Genomic DNA, 20,585 nt, shown 5'->3' with positions numbered 1-20,585 from the left:
CATAGTCTTCACTAATGTCTTTTCCAAATGTGCTTCACATACCTCCTCTGGGCCGCTGACTGGTGGCCGCTGATACCTGGAGATTCCTGGTTGCCTGTCCGTCACTGAATGGCCGATGTCTAATGCACACCTATGCTCTTTCCTTTCCAAACTTCTTTCCTCTTCTTTGACTTCCTATTAATTTGGGGAAGAAACCCAGTTTTTTTTCTTTGATGCAATTAATTATTGATTGTAGTGGGGTGTCTACCTTTTATTAGGAAAAATTGATAAATTAAAGAAAGGACTTTTATAATTATAAAAGTCTACAAATTATGCTTTCTCATTACTTTATAGTCATTGACACTGTTGACCAAATGTCATTCCTCAGCTTTCTCCTCCCAGAGCTTTTACTCAATTGTCCTTTTCCTCTCCTGTGTCCACTTATGGGCGTTCCTGAAGGTTCTGTGCTTGGCCTTTGCCCTTCTTTGCTACTCAGGCTTAGTTATCATTCCTGTGAGTATTCTGGTCACTCTCTCAGAAGTCCCACATTTCTTCTCAGTAAGCACTTACACCTGAATAGCATGTTTCATAATTAAAGTTCTCTTTTCACTAAAAATTTCCTCATTGCAACTTTGGTTTTCAGTATGTGTGGAACCGTTTTCCCAGAATTTGTTCAGAATTTGTCCAGCTCCCCAGTATTGAAACTTCATAGTCTAGTTTACTCATCCATCCACCACACTGCCCATTCAAAATTTGGATCCCCCTCCTTCCACCATGCATACTATGTGTCGAGGACCTGAATAAAAGAGTGAGGAGCTGAGGGCATTTCCCTTCTCTTCCACCTCTTTTCTATGTGCTTGGCATTGGCATTGAGTAGATATTCTGGAAGATCATGAAGCACACTTTGTTATTTTGTTAATCGACCTCTTTAAGTTTTCGTCAAGCACAAATCATCATAAAACATAGCACTTGAGAAGTGAAGTGAAAGAGAAAATGGGCAACGTGCTCGGACTGTATTTTATAGGTCCAGAATGACTCTTGGATCGGGAAACCTTGTGAAAGGCAGTTTATTTAAAAATTTCCAAAGACATAAATCCTAAAGGAATAAACTGAATTTCCTTTTCTTATTAATGCAGTGTTAGTCCCTTCAATCTTAAGCAATTCCCTTTTACAAAGTGCAAATTACTGTGAATTGAGACCTTTCTTACAATATTTGAGGTTTATTTTTCCAGCTAAATTGAGCAAATGTTATTTTTACTTTTAAAGCCTTATTATATTACCTCGGTTCACCAATCATCTTCACTGCATTTTCCACGTACTATTCTAATCCAAAATAAAAAATATAATTTTCTTTGCCCCATGTGATGCTTAGGCAATAAATATTTCAAACATAATGAACAGCTACTAAGTCATGACAAAGTCCAATTTAGGAAAAAACAAAAATGTCATGAATTTTGATGTTAATGGCCTTTATCGAGGTATAATTTATAGTAAAACATACAAATCTGAAGTACATGTTGTATTGGAGTTTGATAAATGTATACATCCCTGTAGCTATCACACAGATCAAGATAAAGAACATTTCTGTCACCCTTGAAAGCTCCCTTGTGACCAATCACCCACCACACCTAGAGGCAAACACATGCTTGATTTTCTATCACCATAGTGTGATGCCTTGTTCTTTAGCTTTATGTAAATGGGATCATTCACTGCATGCTCTTTTGTGTCTGGCTTCTTAAGCTCTTAAACAATGTTTTTTTGGGATTTATCCATTTAGTTCTGCATATTTCATTCTTTTTATTGTGGAATGGTCCACCCTTGTGTAAATATAATACCAATATGATTTCTACATTCTACACTTTTTGATATCGTTCCTGCCCAAGTATAACACATTTAAGTTAAGTCTATATTTAGGAAAAAAATTGACAAATTTTTATCTTCAAATTTAGAGATGCTTTTGTGTTAGTTATACCTTCTTCATAAACTTGATTTTGCATAAAATATATTCACATCTTTTTTCTTTATATATTACTATTACTAGCTAACATTCAGTGAGTGATTACTAAGTTTTAGGCTCTATGATGAATTCTTTATATGAATTAGCCCTTAAATCTTTTTTTTTTTAAAGATTTATTTATACAAGCACTGGGTACAGTCAGAAGTGCGGGAGGATGAGAGAATCCACCAGAGCCACAGTGGGGAACAGAACAGGCAGACTGACGAAATACACTGCTGAGGGGAGCAGCAGGCATGGCAGGAGAGGTCTGCGCACCATGTGGGAAACCTCTCCGGTGGCGGTGATCTAAATGGCGCTGCAGAGGTTGTGGGCAGATTCGCAGCCCAGCGCTCAACCGCTGTGCCACCAGGGGAGGCCCTAGCCCTTAAATTCTTAATGAGGCAGACAGTGTTAGTTTAGAAATAGGGATGAACTGATATTCAAACTCATGTGCCCTTAACCTTGGGGCATAATCCCCAGCACTAATATTCAGTAGTATGGCCACACATAGGGTCTTTTTAGCTTGTTAAGTTAGATTCTTCAAATTTTTGATGTGCCCATAATAATTCAAATGGACTCCTACATTATGACGGAAAGTATCTTGGCGTACCTGAATCTAAATAGCAGAAACAGGTATTACTGAAAAAATCCGCTTTACCTAGTTTTGGTAGGCACCACAGTTCTGTAGGTGGTGAGGGGCCTTAGAAAAATATTGCTTCTGTTCCTCATCATAGTGTCTTTCTAAATGATGGATCAGGATGAGCAGCAAATCTTAAGCATAGTTACAGCTGACATTCACAGGACATGATGTGCCCGCACAAGGACAAGTATTTTAAGTGTACTATCTCATTTAATTCTTCCAGTAACTCTATATATATACATAAATAGTAAGACATGGATCCTAGACTCAAACCCAGCTATATCTGATGATAAAAGTCCACCCTTTAAACCATGAAGTTTTCTGGACTTTGCCACATTAGTATCGATCTACCTAGCATTATATGTCTACTTAGAACAAATCTACGTTGTTTCTGATTCTACAGATAATGCACTATTGTTCTATAAAATTTCCCTCATCGAGATCAGGACATTAGGATTCTCTGGTGCATGTGGCGCAGGAATAATAAAATCCTCTAGATTTTCATTAAGGTCTGTTTCATAACTTGCAATTTTGTACAGATGGAAAGTGGTTCTAACGGTGGAATCTGGGCATGTTTTGCCATCTCTGCAGAACTGACCAATTGATATATTGGCTACCCTCCATTCAGGGCTACCTGAATAAGTTCTACACCAGCATTCATCTCTATTGCCAATTTGATGACATTGATTATGAAGTAGATCATCCATCTGCTGCATCACTGCTTTACTTCACGGCACTGTTTGTTATTCTACGCCAGCCATCTACTTGATTGGGCACTTTCTGGACTTTGTCATCTAGCAGTGGGTCAGCTCTCTTATCTTAATTACGAACTTTCTAATTTTTGCGTACCACATTTTTTTCATTCCAGCAGATCTGTTCAAATACCATCACTGCTAAAACTTTTACTTCATGGAGACTACTGATTCATCACCACTTTTCATATGTTCAGCTCTAACCTCTTAACTACCTGATATTTCATCCTCTATTGGGAGAATCATCCCTTTGACAATGCCTTCCATTCCCCTGCCTTCCTTTTTTTTCTGGAAAATTCCCAACTCTAATTACTGGTGAAAAATCACGCAACTGGGGTGACTGGTTTCTTCTGAAGTTCAAGATAAAATTCAAATACACATTGGGGCCTCCCTGGTGGCGCAAGGGTTAAGATGCAACCTATGAAGCTATCCGCAGCCTCTGCAGCACGTGTTCGATCCCTGGCTGGCCAGGGAGCAACCCACATGGCACAGCAGACCTCTCCTGACTCGCCCGCTGCTCCCCAGCAGTGTACTTCAGTCAATCTGCCTGTTCTGTTCCCCACTCTGTCTCTGGTGAATCCGCTCACCCCCGCATTTCTGGCCTGTACCCCAGCTCTTGTATGCATAAATAAATAAATCTTTAAAAAAAGATTCAAATACACAGTCAAGATTGCCTAACAATCCTAACTTGTTTCTCTAGAAAATTTGTCTTCCCATTCAATAACTGTTTTAAACTTTCTCTCCTCTCTGATCACTTCCACAGCCTGACTCTCAACCCCTCATCCTCCACAGCTGTGACTTAACTTCTTCCTTCAGTGAGAAAGTAAAAACCATCAGAAGGAACTCTCTCATCATCCCACTAACAGATTTACAAACCTCTTGACATCAGCGCCCCTCTTTCCTTTTTCTTCCTGTCTAGTGAATGAAGTGTCTCTCTGGCTTTCACAGTCCTGTTTGCTTCTTTGTTCAGAGTCCCATCCTCCTCTTCTCAGTGGAATTCAATGGACCCTTTATTCTTCTTTTCCTTGCAACTCCCTCTTCTTTCAGCTTTTAACTCCCCTGTTAAACATCCCTCAGGACTGGAAGCTTCTTTTCACTCTCCTTTCTGGAGTTTTAGTTTGCTTATAGATGAAGATGTAGCTCCTGCCTACACTACAACTCATCTTTCAGTTTTTAAACATGTATATATCCTTTCATCAGAGGACTTTGGAGTTTTTAAAAAAAATTTTTTTTTTTTTTTGAGAAGAACTGAGGTGTAGGCCAGAGGTGCGGGGGCCGAGAAGATTCACCTGAGACCAAAGAGTGGGGGGCAGAATAGGTGGATTTATTGAAGTATACCATTAAGGGGAGCAAGCAGTGAGTGAGGCAGGAGAGGTCTGCTGCGCCATTTTTGAGTTAGCTCCCTAGCAGGAAATTAAACTCAGGCCATGGAGTATTGTAATAGCACTGAGACTTAACCCCTATGTCACCAGGGAGACCCATACCTCAGGGACTTTGAATATCAATAGTTAGGGTTCTCAAGTTAAATGCTTTAACTGCACATTGTACTTTCATAGTATACATCACCTATGCTTATAAATTATTTTGTGTGTAATTATTTGTTCAATGTCTGTGTTCTATTCTGGATTGCCCATATTGCTCAGCAGTTATCTTACACACCTAGCACAGAGCTTGGCACATAGCAAATACATGATAACTAATTGTAGGATGAATGAACTGATATGTAGGTAAGTGAAAGGACTCAACAGTGTTAGTTCTCATTCCCTTTTCAAGTTCATATTTAGAGAAGCATGGAAATTCCCAGACTGTCCAGACAGAAAAGATGATTTCCATTGAAGAAAGATTCATGGTGTGATAGATGCTAATATATATTTATAATTACTTAAGGACATACTTATAGATACCCGGGACAGGCAGTTAAAAATATACATCTAGGGCCTCCCTGGTGGTCAAGGGGTTAAGCACTGCACTATGAAGCAATCTGCAGCCTCTGCAGGCACGAGTTCGATCCCCAGCCGGCCAGGGAGAAACCCATATGGAGCAGCAGACCCATGTGGTGCAGCAGACCTCTCCTGTCTCTCCCGCTGCTCCCCTCAGCAGTGTATTTCAGTCAGTCTGCCTGTTCTGTTCCCCACTCTGTCTCTGGTGAATCCTCTCACCCCCCACATCTCTGGCCTGTACCCCAGCTCTCATATTCATAAATAAATAAATCTTTTAAAAAACACATCTAGCAAAGAAGTTAAAGGTAAGGATATAGATTTTTGAATCATAAAAAATGTTTTTTTACATATGTTTTAAAATTTGTGGTCTACTCCTGACTTAAAATGGAGGGAAGAAGACAAGTGGGCCTCTAAGGTCAAGTGCAAGGATATAAAGCTGATAGTATACTTGGTGCAAATTAAAATAGTTTAAATTCTGATATGACTAGAGTCAGTCTTGATAGAATTACACTGGAAATTTTAACACAGATAAGAGTGTATTTTCTCTATCCCACCTTTTTGGCAGTAAATCCTACACATAGACCTCAGATTTTTTTCCTAGAAAAAAGCAGAGGAATGTTCGCTCCTATATAGTAGATATTCCAAAATGATGGTACATGTCTATACAGATTTTGGGATCTGGAAAAACTAATTATAGTCTTTACTCAAAGGAAGTTGATTTCAAACAAAGGTCAACATTAGTCAGAATGTTGTATCACACCTAAGATTGAACTCAAATATGGTTGCTTTAGATAGAAAAGGTCCGATGAAAATCAAATTTCATAATCATATCAGGTACTTAAAATTCTTTAATCTTGTAAAAATCATATGATCCTTTAAAAATACTATTATACTTCTGTTCAGTTTTCAGTAAATGAAATTTTTATGAGTAAAAAATCTAGAGAGAAGTATGATCACATTCCTATCCAAACTATGTTTATAAGCAGTCTCACTGTATCAACAATGAGGCTGTTTGTGATTCAGTCACTGCGGTCCAATGGAAAGCATCTCCCCTGAATTTTAGACCAAGGTCTGTGAGGCTCTGGGCATGGACATTTTTGCAAACTCATATTTGTACTAGGATAATAAACAGCAGTTTCATGAGCAGTGAAGCAGGAGATCACTGATGCTAGGAGAATGGGTCAGAGAACTGTGCAAGAGTTGAGGCAGATCTGTCACAGATAGCTTGCTGGTGAAAGCACATGGATGCCTGTGGAGTTCAGGATGGCATGCTGTTCCATAATTCAGTGTTATATTTAATTCTACATTTTGAGGCAAGTGAATTGCTAATAATAAGACCTTCCCTCATTGGAAGAACTCTTTGACAATTCTCAACTTATTTTGTCACAGTCAGCTCCTTTAAATATTTTCCCTCTTAGGAAAAGCACTAAGGAAGTTCCTTTATAGGTTTTGCTTCTCAATACAGGAATTAAAAAAAAGATCAATATTTAACAGTTTTGTGCAAAGTTGAATAAATAATTGATTTTGTTTTGCCACTATAGAAGACAAAATTTAAAAACTTTGTGCCTTTGGGAAGCTGGGAAGCAAAATTGTTAGTGAATTAAAGTGGAAATGATGGTAATGCTAATAACCCAATAGGATGTCTCAGAACTATGGTTGTAAAGAAAAAGGAGGTCTTGTTGTCTAATTTAGGGTGGCCCAAACCAAAAAGTGTAATAAATGATATGTCTAGTGTTTTCTTTATGATTCTTTGCAATTCCCTTGGGCTTTGGGGATATATACTATATATAGATGTGAATACGAATATTTTAGGAGAGGGATAACTCTCTAGAACTATTGATCCAAGATGCACTTTTCATCAATACCCTTAAATATGAAGGCTTGGGAAATAGCATGAATAAATGTAAGGAAGTTCTTTCATATTTGAGCTTTGGGAATAAATAATTCCACTTCCCATCACTCTGTTATTTTAATGAATTTCTAGTTACTCCAACTAGATATTTGGTTATACTAAGAATTAGGGTTTGAAGCATAGAAAGCACTTCACATGTGTAGTATGGCATTACCTCTCTGAGTGGCACCGGCAAGAGAAATAAGTACAGTGAGGATGAACAAAGTTTAATGTTGATGGTATAACTGTTTAGCTCATTAACTATTAAGAAATATGCTTATAGTAGCACTATCTACAATAGGTAAGCTATGGAAACAACCCAAATGCCCCAAAATAGATGACTGGATCAAGAAGATGTGGTACATATACACAATGGAATATTACTCAGCAATCAAAAAAGATAAATTCATGCAATTTGCAGCAACATGGATGGAGCTAGAAGGGATCATGCTCAGCAAAATAAGCCAGAAAGAAAAAAGAAAAATACTGGAGGGTCTCACTCATAACAGGAATTTAGAAAACCTAAGTAAGGGATCAGGAAAAAGACTAATTATAATAAAGTAAAAATCAAAATTAACAAGCAACTATAAACCAGAGACTCACTATGGGGTGGGGCAGGGGAGAGAAGGGAGTAGGATCAAAACAAGGGGGCATGAGAATTGTATGGGGACTATAACCAAGATGAAAATGCATACATTGTACAAAAATGAAAAATGTAAAAAATATATAAAATAAAATTAAAAACTAAAGTCTTTTTCTTTATAATATTGAAAAAAATAGTCTAGCTGTGTGTGTATGTGTATATATATATATATATATATATATAGTTGTATATACAGTGCCATGTGACTACTTAATATCTTGCTTACCTTATGATATAATTTTTTTTGAATTTATTTATACAAGCACTGGGTACAGTCAGAAGCGCAGGAGGGTGAGAGAATTCACCAGAGCCAGAGCAGGGAACAGAACAGGCAGAGTGATGAAATATACTGCTGAGGGAAGCAGTGGGCGTGGCAGGAGAGGTCTGTGCACCTTGTGGGGCCCTTGCCCGGAGGCCAGGGATTGAACCAGTGCTGCAGACGCTGCGGGCAGCTTCCCAGCCCAGTGCTCAATTGGTGCGCCACAGGGGAGGCCCCACCTTATGATATAATTTTTGAAAAATCTGTGCCTGGGAAGTTTTATGGAATCCATTTGTGTATACTTCAAGGAAAGTGATATGGTAACAACTTCATATTAAACTCAATTCAGTGATGTTTTAATTTTGTTAAGAATTTATGAAAGCAAGTGTAATTTCTGAAGAATTGTAGCTATGTAGATAACTTATCTACATATATTATTTTTAATAGATACTCATTTTTAAATGACAAAGAGCACAAGTTCATATCTCTAGATGGGTGAGGGTTATTAGGAAGTTTGAGACTATTTCATCATAAAAAGTCTCAAGAATTTCTCTTTAGATTTGGCGTATTTGCACAGTGAAATACCACTCAACCATAAAAAAAAGATGAGCTTTCTTCATTTCCAACAATATGAATGGAACTGGAGAGGATTATGCTAGATGAATAAGTCAGAAGAACAACAAATGTCACATGGTTTCACTTATATGTGGAATATAAAGACACAAAACAAACAATTAGTTAAAGCCAGACCAAATAACAAACCCTAGAAATCTGTCTGTAGAATTAAGGTGACTGGGGGGACTGGGGAGTGTGGAGAAAAAATGTGGAGAGGCCCGTTAGACCTGGTGGAGGACTATGGGTGCATTGGTGGCAGGTGTGGTGTGGTGACATACATACATTTAAAGAGGTGAGATTCCAAACTTCTGAATCACATGTAGTGTTGTAAACCAATGTTACATCAGTAAAAAAAATCTCTCTTTAAAAAATGTGTCACGTTTGATGCAAAATAAAAGCTATACAATAGGAGTATATAATTTTCCACTGTCTTTCAAATGGGGAAACATATGTATTACTAAAACAAAGTTAGTTTTAGGGGCCTCCCTGATGATACAAGAAGTTAAGTCTCAGTACTATGAAGCTGTCAGCAGCCACTGCAGCACAAGTTCGATCCCTGGACCAGGAGCTACCCACATGGTGCAGCAGACCTCTCCTGACTTGCCCGCTGATCCCCTCAGCAATGTGTTTCTGTCGGTCTGCCTGTTCTGTTCCCCACTCTGTCTCTGGTAAATCCTCTCACCCCCACACCTCTGGCCAATACCCAGCTCTTGTATGCATAAATAAAATAAATCTTGGGGGAAAAAAGTTCGTTTTGAGGTCTCATCTTCAAAATAGCAACCAGAACTGATGGTACCCGTAATTTATTGAATTGAAATCTTTATTCCACAGAGATTGTGCTAAAATTATCTTTAGGACAAATAAAGTGCTGTGTGTAGCATTAAGAAACTCTTCACTTCTTTTACGGATGAGAGAGACAGTTTGTTGCTACTGCTTAGTAGAACATCAATCCCCAACAGAGATGTTTATTTCTAGAACTTGAAAGCTGTAGTAAGGGTGCTACCCTCCTTGGGACTGCTACTTTATAAGTTAACTGCAAAAAAAAATTATTTTGATAAATAAATTTATTTTGATAAATTTTGATAACATTTATTTTGATAAATTTATTTTAGAAAACACAATATGTTGTCAACAAAAGCTTCTTCCTTTTATCAGTCCCTATGCTAACATAAAATACTTTTAAACAGTTTTTTTTTTTTTTGTTGGCCTCCTTTCTTTGATTCATATATTCTTTGTTCCTTTTCTGTGTCAAAATAGAAGAAACATATGAATTAATTTGTAAGGAAGCTTTCTCAGGGATGCTATTTCAAAGAAATCTTTCCATAACTGAAAATGCTCTCTAAGGGCATTGTATAATATTTTCTATTTTTACATTGACAATTTACCATGATTATGGTACATATTTGATCTGTTTCCTAGCTAAGCAGGTATAAATGATAGAGTAACCCACTCTCCAAATGTTAAATGACTTAATTTTATATACCAAACTTTTCACTCTAATTTGAACTTTTATTACACATGTCTGTGTTACATATAAAATGTGTTCTGGTTACCCACCAGATTCTTAAAAGATAAGAAACTTTTCATTTCAAAACATACATATATAATAGTTTCCTCCAATGAGTATAAAAATGGGTTAAATGGCAGCTGTTCTACCTGTAGAAAAGGGGCTTCTGGCCCCTTCTCTTAAGAGTTTCCCTAAGTTTACCGGGTTATAATAACACATGCTTATTTCATTGAGTTTGCTTTTCTATCCAGAAACTACTTTTGGAAAAGTGGTGTATAATTTGTGTAATGTGTATGGATGCAGGTGGGGCTCCACAGGGTATTTCAGTTATGATTGCCTCTCAGTAGACATTGGTTCTACCTCCATAGACATCAAACATATCTTTCTTAGGATTTTGGGGTCACGACTCCTCAAGCATGGCAGTGACAGTGTTTTCACAGGATTTGGGGGGCTTGTTGGAGATTAGGCATTTATGAGCATAAGAAATGAGACATGGAGCATTACTAAGAGCCTTCTACCCACCAAATTCATATCTAATCTTACTCCAAAAATGTGAATTTAAAAAAGCTAATGTTGAAATTTTTCTTATTGCTAAAATGTTGTCTTTCAGAACGCTGCAAGTGTAAGCCTATTAGAGCTACACAGAAGACCTATTTCCGAAACAATTACAACTATGGTAAGGCTAACTTCATGCTTGACCTATAAACTGCTGTGTTTAAAGGGTGTGTGTCTGTGTAAATGAATAGAACAATTTAAGAATAAGGCTTAAAAACAAATAAGACAACTTCTAAGAGCAAAGGCTTCCTAGCCTCAACAATGAAAATGTCTCATGTGCAAAATTCCTAAAAAAAATGCTTCATTTTGAAGCACACAAGGCATTGATGGCACCTTAAAACCATCCAATCATGTGCACAGAGATACATTTCAAATTAGATAGGAGGGACTCTTCCCTTTCTGAGTGGTTGAAGAGGATTTGAACATGAGTGTTTAGCCTTGAATGAGTTATCAGCTGTGTTTTACCATCACTGGGGGAAGTGAAGGAAGAAGTCAAATTTGATTTCTTGAGTCTGTCTAATGGAAAACATTGCCAGATTTGGAAAGCAACATGGAAATTGTTAGTATTCAATTAAGGAAATGTTTTGTTATCTAGCTTGGCCTAGAAATGTGATATTCTTATAAAATATTAATTGAAGAGCTACTATGCAAATGGAGCTGACAAATCTAACTGAAGAAAGAAGAGGCACACTGTCTCTGGGGCGGTGCAATACTAGGTGGTTTCCATATACCATCTCATGTAATTTTCTCAGCTTCTCCCTTAGTTAGATGTATATCTAGTCTGATTTTATCAATGATTATTGAACCTAAGTTATAATAATGTACTTTTGGGCACTAGCATTCTACAGATATTTATATCAATTGCTATTATACTTAGAATGGTGAAATAATAGTTTTGCAGTTGATGAGACAAATTAATATTTACTATATATATTGAAATTTTATCTCCCCCCCAGTATCTATAAATCAATAAAGCTCATCCTATCTCTGCAATAGACTTTTTTTTAAATCTTTTTTTTTTCTGTAATTCTTTTTTTTTTTTAAAGATTTATTTATTTATTTATACAAGCACTGGGTATAGTCAGAAGCGCGGGAGGGTGAGAGAATTCACCAGAGCGGGAGCAGAGCAGGCAGAAGGACCAAAGTACACTGCTGAGGGGAGCAGCGGGCGGCAGAAGAGGTCTGTGCGCCATGTGGGACCCTCCTCCTGTGGCTGGGGAGCAGCCGGGGATCAAACCAGCGCTGCAGAGGCTGCGGGCAGCTTCGCAACCCAGCGCTCAACCGCTATGCCACCGGGGAGGCCCCTGCAATAGACTTTTGATGTCAAGTCAATGAGTAAACATAGCAATTAGATGTTTAAAGGGAACTTTGCTATTAAAATGAGTTGTGTTATTGAGCTTACATGTCCTATTTTAGAGGTTATAGGACATTTATCCTAAACTCAGCAGGGAAGGTAGAGGCCTCCAGCCTGAGAGGGATCTCAGGTATTTGTGCCTGAAATGCTACCATTATTGTTTCCTGTTTTAGTTAGGCATCCTCCCCAGTACAGATTTATTTCCACTTTTGTTCCTTTGGGGAACCAGAAGGGAGAAATAGGTAAAACTCTGTAAGAGTAATTTTTCATATCTTTGAAAATAGTGTATATTAAAAAATATAAAGTAGAAAATTATCAGTTTAATTTCTTTGAAATAAATGCACCTAGTTTCCCACGATTTTCTTGAATATGTTTTTACATTTTGCTTACAACTCATCTTCAGAGAAATCTAGTTACTTCAGACAATGATAGACACACTTTCCAAAGTTGAAAGGTTAGGTTTTTCTTTCCCAAGAAGTTTAATACCAGGTTGCTTATCTGAAGACCCATACCTCTGTAAATTGATGTGAAAAAAAATCACAGGAAAAGGGGAGGCTTAATTATTGGGAGATAAGCTTTCTAGATTGAAAAATGTTATATGAACTTTTTAGTTATACTAAAAACAAACACATAATAAAATGTATTAGTTATAGGAAATTTAGTTATGTTTGTATTTATTTTACCTATCATTTTTTACTTTATCCAACTTCCTTCATCATACAATGAATGGTTGGTGATGCTATTTTTGTTAAAAGCTATAAGTCATGGAAAGACAACCTTAGACAAAGTAGCTGACCCCTATCTATAACATACACTGGTACATAGATCACAATTAATGCAAAGGACACCATTTCTTTCCATAGTAAAACAATTAACGAGGTTGCCTATAGTTTAAGTATTTTCATGAGGTGCTTTGTTAAAGATTCTATGGTGAAGGCAGACATTCAAATGTTTAAACAGAAGGAAAAACTGAAAAAAAAAAAAAAACTATTTTCAATCCCAAAATATGTTTTTATCTTTCTTAAATGTCTGTATGTGCCTTTGTGTTCCTGTCTGTATGTAAAAACAAAGTGAGGCTGGGGGTAATTAATAATGCAACAAAACTTCTGCTTTATTCAGATTAATTCAGGTAAATGCTCTTGAAATTTAACAAAATTATTTCAAAAATAAAGTAAGTCTTGTAGAGAGATGTTTATTTTGGAGTAGGTACATGTCTAAAAATTTCTAATGAAAATACTGACACACTGGGTAAATAAATCATTAGTTTGAGAACGTTTGTACAGTTCACTAATCTCTAATTGCTGATGGATGCTATATGCACTTTTACATTAAGCCAGGACACAGAAATATGTCTTCTGGCTGGGATACGGAATTTATCATTTGTTTTATCCAAGTGACATATCAGAAAGGGCAGCCTTATCTCTTGTTAAAATACAGAATAGAGAGAACACTAATAGGAAGAGATTCCTTTGCTCACCAAACAGGGAAAGCTTTGGTATGCTCAAACATGAGACAATAAATTTTCTGATGATTGAAATACTTGTGAAGCAAAAATGAGGTTTGGTTCTAAAGTTTTTAGAGTTAGTGACTTAATTTTTATCAAGTGCCCATTGTAACGCTGGAATGTTAAGTTCCTGTATGGCATTGGGGCATTGATGAGAGGGAAGATTTATTAACTGACTTTATATTTTCATGATGGCTTTTTTACATTCCCTTGTAGTCTAAAACCCCTAAAATACATGGGAAGGGACTCAGATGGAAGTGGTTTGCAGATATGTGCCTAAGAGGTTTTTTTAAAAAGTGGGTTCATTTGAATAGGTTGTATTTTTCTCTGCTTAACATCCCTGAATATTGAACTAGAGAACTGAAGTTGCTTGGGAAAAACCATTGGCTTTTTAATGATAGACATAAAAATGTCTACTTCTTCTTAGATCTTTTCAAATTCCTCTTTAAAACAAACAAACAAACAAACAAACAAACAAAAACACTCTTACCAGAAGTAGGAATCTAAAGGATTTAACTCTTCCAAAAAAAGAGAAATACAGAAAAAACAAAACTGAGTCAAACACTCTGATTTTGCAATTGAATTGAATGTTTTTTAGACATCTGATAGAAGAATGCTAACAGGGAAACAAGGCATAGTTGAGTGCTAGGTACTTACATATTATGAAATTAATGCAACTTAAATGTTGGCAGCAATTGAAACTGTACATAAACATTTAAACACATCCAAAATGAAATTTTGGGGGAAAGTTTTATCAGATTTATTCAACCTTTGGTTATCTGGTTGCCTTCATCACAATGACATCCAGGGGAGTCTGCATTTCAGACACGTCTCTGTGTGCATGAACGGAAGGGGCAGGTCTGTTGTTTATTGTGTTCCTCTATTTTTATTTTATTTTATTTTATTTTATTTTATTTTAATTTAATTTAATTTATTTTTATTTTTATTTTTATTTTATTGTGTTGTTTATTGTGTTTATCGCCATCTAATGCAAAAGTATCTGATTGGCTTTTCCTCTTTGTTCATTTAAAGCATCAAGTTGTTAAGAATTGACTAGGAAGAAGCCTACTTATCTGTCCTGAATGGGACATCTATTTTGTATCACATGACTGTATCAGTTCTATTGTCTTTTGACAGTCATTCGGGCTAAAGTTAAGGAGGTAAAGACCAAGTGCCATGATGTGACCGCGGTTGTCGAGGTGAAGGAGATTCTAAAAGCTTCTCTGGTAAACATTCCAAGAGACACTGTTAACCTTTACACCAGTTCTGGCTGCCTGTGTCCTCCTCTTAATGTTAATGAGGAATACATCATCATGGGCTATGAAGATGAGGAACGTTCCAGGTATGCTTTTTTGAAATTCAGAATAATTTCTATGCCTTTCCTATTTTTTTTTTTGAAGATTTATTTTATTTATGCATCCAAGAACTGGGGTATAGGCCAGAGGTATGAGGGGCGGGGATTGAGAGGATTCACCAGAGATAGAGTGGGGAGCAGAATAAGTGGATCTACTGAAGTACACTGTTGAGGGGGAACAGCAGCAATACAGGAGTGGTCTGCTGTGTCATGTGGGTCAGCTCCCTGGCTGGGGATTGAACTTGTGCTACGGATTGCTTCATAGTGCTGCGACTTAATCCCTTGTGCCACCAGGGAGGCCTGCCTCTCTTATTGCATTTCTCTACAGCTCTTGCTCTGAGATTCTTAGGTTAGGATCTGTCTGTCTGCTAGAAGATCACAGAGAATTGTTAGTTGGGTCCCTCAGTTTCACATATTGAATAGAGAAGTGTATGTGTGCAATTTATGGATATGCCTTTCTGGGAAGAGAATCATGGTTTCATTTGTTTCTTAAAAGGGGTTCATGACTCCCTAATAGTTAAGAATTACTATTCTAAAATGTTACTGTTCTATTCTTGGTAGTGATTTTGGTATTTTCAGTAACCTATTTTAATTTTTCAAAAATGATTGGTTCTTTAAAAATACAGATTACTGTTGGTGGAAGGTTCTATTGCTGAGAAATGGAAGGACCGACTTGGTAAAAAAGTGAAGGTGAGTCTATATTTTACATTAAAGTGATATATAGAAAATAAAAGTAGGAAAATAACCTTTTAGCATTTAAACAAAATAACTGCCTTCAACTCATGACAAATATTAAAACCTGAGCTATATGTGTAATAGGTAAAACTCCAAGGCCCAAATTTTCTTTAGTGCCCGTTTCTTGTAAGGAGGGAGTTCTTGGTATGTATATCAGAGATTAAAGTTGTTTAACTTCTCGTATTGAGAAGTTAGTCCAGTCCTGCTAGCATGGCTCCACATTACCCTAGGCCTTTAGATCCTAGTTTATTTTGCTACCACTTTTAAGAGTGTTGCTTTCATACTTATGTTTATGGAGGTTCCACCTCCAGCTTCAGACCTGCATTCCAGGGAGAAAGAAAAGGGATATGAAAAAGAGCTTTCCAAGTGCCCTAACAATTTTTACTTTTAAGTGGATCCTGCATCCACCACTAGCTCCTAGAGAAGGTGGGAAATGCAGTTTTTCAGCCGAGCATATTACTCCCTTGAACAAATTGTAGTTCTGTGAGCCAAAGAAGGGTAGAACACAAAGGAGAGCTACAAACAATTAGAAGCAGTATCCTATGTGCAAGGTACAGCCTTATTTATCTGTAGGTAAGAGATGTGACCAAAGTAGTTCCTTGGCTTTATTTTGAAGCCAATGACTCTTGGATTTTGGAAGTGATACATTTTTATTCAAAAAAAAAAAAATCACACGGTGATCTACTTTGTTATATATGGCTGCATTTCTTCTTACTATAGGAAGCAAAATCTATTTCAAAGAAAAAAACACAGGGCAGAATGCACAGAGGGGCAAAGAATCAAAAAGGTGTGTGTGTGTGTGTTGGGGTGTGTGTGTGTGTGTGTTGGGTGTGTTGGGTGGAGCACTGGTGGAGGGGACAGTGGGAATTGTACCAAACATAATACATCCTCTTCTTTCTGTGAGTTTGAAAGCTTGGGAAACATTTACAGTGTAAGTTAAACACCCCTGGGCAGTTTATCTTCTACATCTGGCATTTGACACAGCAGACACATTGGAATTTAAGTGGCCAACAAAAACGTAGAGGGCATGATTTTGCATCACTGAGCTCTTTTTCCCTGGTGTGTTTGTCAAATGTCAAATTGAGATGTATTTTAAGCTCATACTTGTGGCATTTCTCTATTTGTATCATTCTTCGATTAGTTTGGTGTTTATTAAAAAAAAAAGCTCTTCTTCAGTGCAGTGGAATCTCTAACTGTTCTTTTAATTTGGTTTTCTGCGTGCTAATGCAGAACAGGAATTTGTCCTAAATTCCTGTACCAGTTGGAAGAACTTTCAACATCCCTGCTGCAAAGCATGTAACAAAGCTTGCTACTTCTCTTTTGGTAGCAAAACAATGTCATGGAAAGACCTAGGACATGTGGTTTGTTTATTTCTTAGTAAGGCAAACATTTTCCATTGCTTCCTGCAGGGGTTCATAGAGTTAGTACTATGAAGTCATTTATATACTCAATCTGGTTTTAGACATGCTAATGGGGAGAATTAAACAAGCAATATTTTAATTCATGTGCCTATGGACAGTTAAAGCTCTAGGGTAGAAACAATCTTTTGACTAAAAATTATTGGGATCCTTACTTTTGCTTTTCAGTCAATCTAAGAATTTAATAGTCTTATAAAGAATACTCTCTGTTTTTAAAATAATTATTGCCACTTTCAGCTGATTCTTTGCTTTCAGTGGATATATCAAGAATAAAATAAAACCCTTTTAGTGATTTTGCTGTGGAAATGGCTGTTTACCTAAGCCTGTTACAGCAGGTTGTTTAAATCAAGATGCTTGAGGAATTGAGAATCAGACTGCTTTCTAATATGAAATACAGTAAGATTGTGGTATAAAATGGGCTAAAATGAATTACATCTAGTGATGGAAAATGATCATTTATTATGTACTAAGCCCTTTATACATTTTTCATCTCTTCAAACTTCTTATAAGCAAATTCTATTATGTCCAATGAATAAATGATGAAAATGAAGTACAGTGAGTTCAAGAAACACTGCATGGTAACTGATAGAATTTGAACTTGGGCAATCTGACATTAGCTCCTTGTTATCCAAGGGTAGTCCCTGGATCAGCAATATTGGCATAATCTGGAAACTTGCTAGGTTTGAAAATTTGGGGGTTCCATCCCAGACCCACTAAATGAGATTGTGAAGTTTTCATAAGACCTTCAGGTTGTGTCTGTTTTCATTGATCTTTGAGAAATACAGCTGTAGTTCTTCTCTTATTCACTACCTTTTATACTTGTAATATAATCCCCTTTTGTTACATTTTGTAAGCATTATTGACATTGCTGATAGGAATATTAGTAAACTTCACTGTGGTTATTAAAACTTAGAATGAGTTGTCTGCTTTGTGTGTAGACATTACTTAGAAAATTTTGGTAGATATTACTTAGAGAAATTTGCATTTTTTTCACTGCTCAGATCCTACAGATCTTAAAAGGCTATGTTCTAACATGTCATAAAAAAAGAAAGATGAAAAAAATGGTCTATTCTCCAAATTCTTTATATAAATCTTCTATTTTCTGTTGATCACTTGTGAAGTGTCAGACTTGTGTTTGTTCCTTCAGGAAATAACCCCCAGGTATCAATAGACATCTGTAGCACCATTTCTAATGTAGAAATTTTAAGGCTGCAGTTTGATATGAAAGCATGACTGATTTATCAATTTTGAGTTTTTAAAGTCAAAGAATTGTGTTCATACAACATCAATCTCATTGTCACTCTGGGATATGGATTTTATACTTTTGGGAGAGTCTTCTGTAAAATACTTGTGAAATCTCACTGCCTAATAGCTAAAGAAATAGACGTGATGACCTCAGTGATAGGAACCTGTGACCATTTTCTGTCCTCAATTTCACAGCGCTGGGATATGAAGCTCCGTCATCTTGGACTGAGTAAAAGCGATTCTAGCCATAGTGATTCCACGCAGAGTCAGAAGTCTGGCAGGAATTCTCAGTCCCGGCAAGCACGCAACTAAATCCTGAAATGCAGAAAGAACATCAGTGGATTTCCTACTAAGACTTGCATTGCTGGACTAGCAAGAGAAAATTGCACTATTGCACGCCATATTCTATTGTTTACCACAAAAAATCATGTGGTAACTGATTACTTCTATTTTCTCTTTTCTGCTTTTCTTTTCCTTTCCCCAGTCCCCCAACTTTTTTGTGGTTTGGGTGCAGATCCTTAAAACATATGTATTCTATTTCGCTAATCATGGGAAACTTATTCTTTGCAATAATGATAAATTAAACACATTGGTATCAGGGCCTCTGGCTGGAGTACATGTTAATTTACCATTCTGTGCTTGTCTGGATGGGGAATGCAATATTGGATGCACAGAGAGAGTTCTGGTAAACAAAGATACCCTGTAAAATATACTCTACTGATCGAATTACAGCCTCATTTTGCCTTGGGGGCATTCTCACACTTAGGAACTCTAAATGTGTATAAAGGTGGGATGGCAGTTTGAAATCAAGTGCCACACAGGCAAAGCAATCAAGCATTTATGAGGAAAGCATTTATGAGGGAACGACACGTAAGATGAATTATTTTCAAGATTGGCAGGAAACAAAGTAGTGTTAGGAGTTGGGGAAAGAACATTTTGCCTGATTGAGAAGCACAGCTGAAACCAGTAGCTGCTGGGGTGTTAACAGTAGCATTTTTTCTTTTGGCAATACATTTCATTTGATTATGAATATATTAATCAGCATTAAGGAAGTGAATTACAACTAGACATCTGCTATTGTCAGTATAGTTCTGTTTAATTTGCGTCCTCAAATTAGCCATTTTGGTGTACATCTCTTTTCTTCTTTTAAATAAAATAAATCTGACTTGCTGCATTGACCAGAGAAAGAAAGTATGTGTGCATGTGAACCGGCATGTTATTTTAAAAAGGTATGTAGTTCTATAAAATGCTATAGTTGCAGGGCATAAAATGTGCAAGGTTCTTCTTTTGATGTGGGTGTGTGTTTGTTCATGTGTGTGTCTGTGCACTCACAGCCAAGCTGGACTGAATGACAGGCCTAGGCACAGGCCTGCACTTTAGTATTTGGATTTGGGATGTTTCATGCTCAGCAAAATGTCTAATAAAAGAAATTATGGTTGTTAGAAGAGAGAAGTTATTCTGACTCTTAAACATAATTGTGCCAATCATCTACAAGTCTTATTGCCTTCAATTTACGTAATTGATATCAGTAGAACCAAATTTCTAAGCTATGGTGCTGAAAATATAACAGCTGTGAAGCCCATTGGTACTGTTTCCTTCCATAAGGACAACCAGGCAAGAAGGAAAATCTTTTCTGAACAAAAGCTTCTTAAAATGGCAAATGATAATTCATCTAAATTCTCTTGTGCAAGTAAGAGAACATCTTGCCTTCTGACAGAGCCCCAAACTCCAACAAGTTCCTCAGTTCCAAAAGGAGAGTTCTACCGTTGCTTTCATGAAGACTACATAACCTCTGGAACTGCCACGGGGTTGCTTTCAGATAATTCCAACATCTGCCCTTTGGTCTTTATTCCCAGATGGCTAGTCTGGGTATAACATTTTCTCCATGCTGCTGTTTTTTATTATTTTTTTTAATTTTAAGATTTATTTTTATGTATGCATGCAAGAGCTGGGGTGTAGGCCAGAGGTGTGGGTGTGGAGGGTGGTGGTGAAAGGATTCACCAGAGACAGTGGGGAGCAGAACAGGCAGATATACTGAAATATGCTGCTGAGGGGAGCAGCAGGGAGACAGGAGAGGTCTGCTGAGCCATGTGGGTCAGCTCCCTGGCAGGGGATCAAACTCTTGCTTGCAGTGGCTGAGGATAGCTTCATAATGCTGAGACTTAACCCCTTAAGCCCCCAGGGAGACCCTCTCCATG

At 37.1% G+C, this 20,585-nt stretch overlaps 1 protein-coding gene across 1 annotated transcript in view; it reads left to right on the top strand.

Moving 5' to 3' along the window:
* Window positions 1-20,339, top strand: part of FRZB (frizzled related protein) — a 34,162-nt gene extending 13,823 nt beyond the window's left edge. Inside the window, exons 3-6 of the mRNA XM_037523668.2 lie at window positions 10,833-10,898; window positions 14,773-14,977; window positions 15,616-15,679; window positions 18,583-20,339. Coding sequence (XP_037379565.1) covers window positions 10,833-10,898; window positions 14,773-14,977; window positions 15,616-15,679; window positions 18,583-18,699 — 452 coding nt within the window. The 3' untranslated portion in view covers window positions 18,700-20,339. The remainder of the gene's footprint in view (window positions 1-10,832; window positions 10,899-14,772; window positions 14,978-15,615; window positions 15,680-18,582) is intronic.
* Window positions 20,340-20,585: the final 246 nt, after the last annotated feature.

Source organism: Talpa occidentalis, unplaced genomic scaffold, assembly GCF_014898055.3.
Source record: "Talpa occidentalis isolate TD23 unplaced genomic scaffold, MPIMG_talOcc4v2.1 talOcc4.3, whole genome shotgun sequence".
NCBI lineage: Eukaryota > Metazoa > Chordata > Mammalia > Eulipotyphla > Talpidae > Talpa > Talpa occidentalis.
The sequence above is the reverse complement of the archived record's forward strand: the minus strand, read 5'-3'. Positions and strand labels throughout refer to the sequence as shown.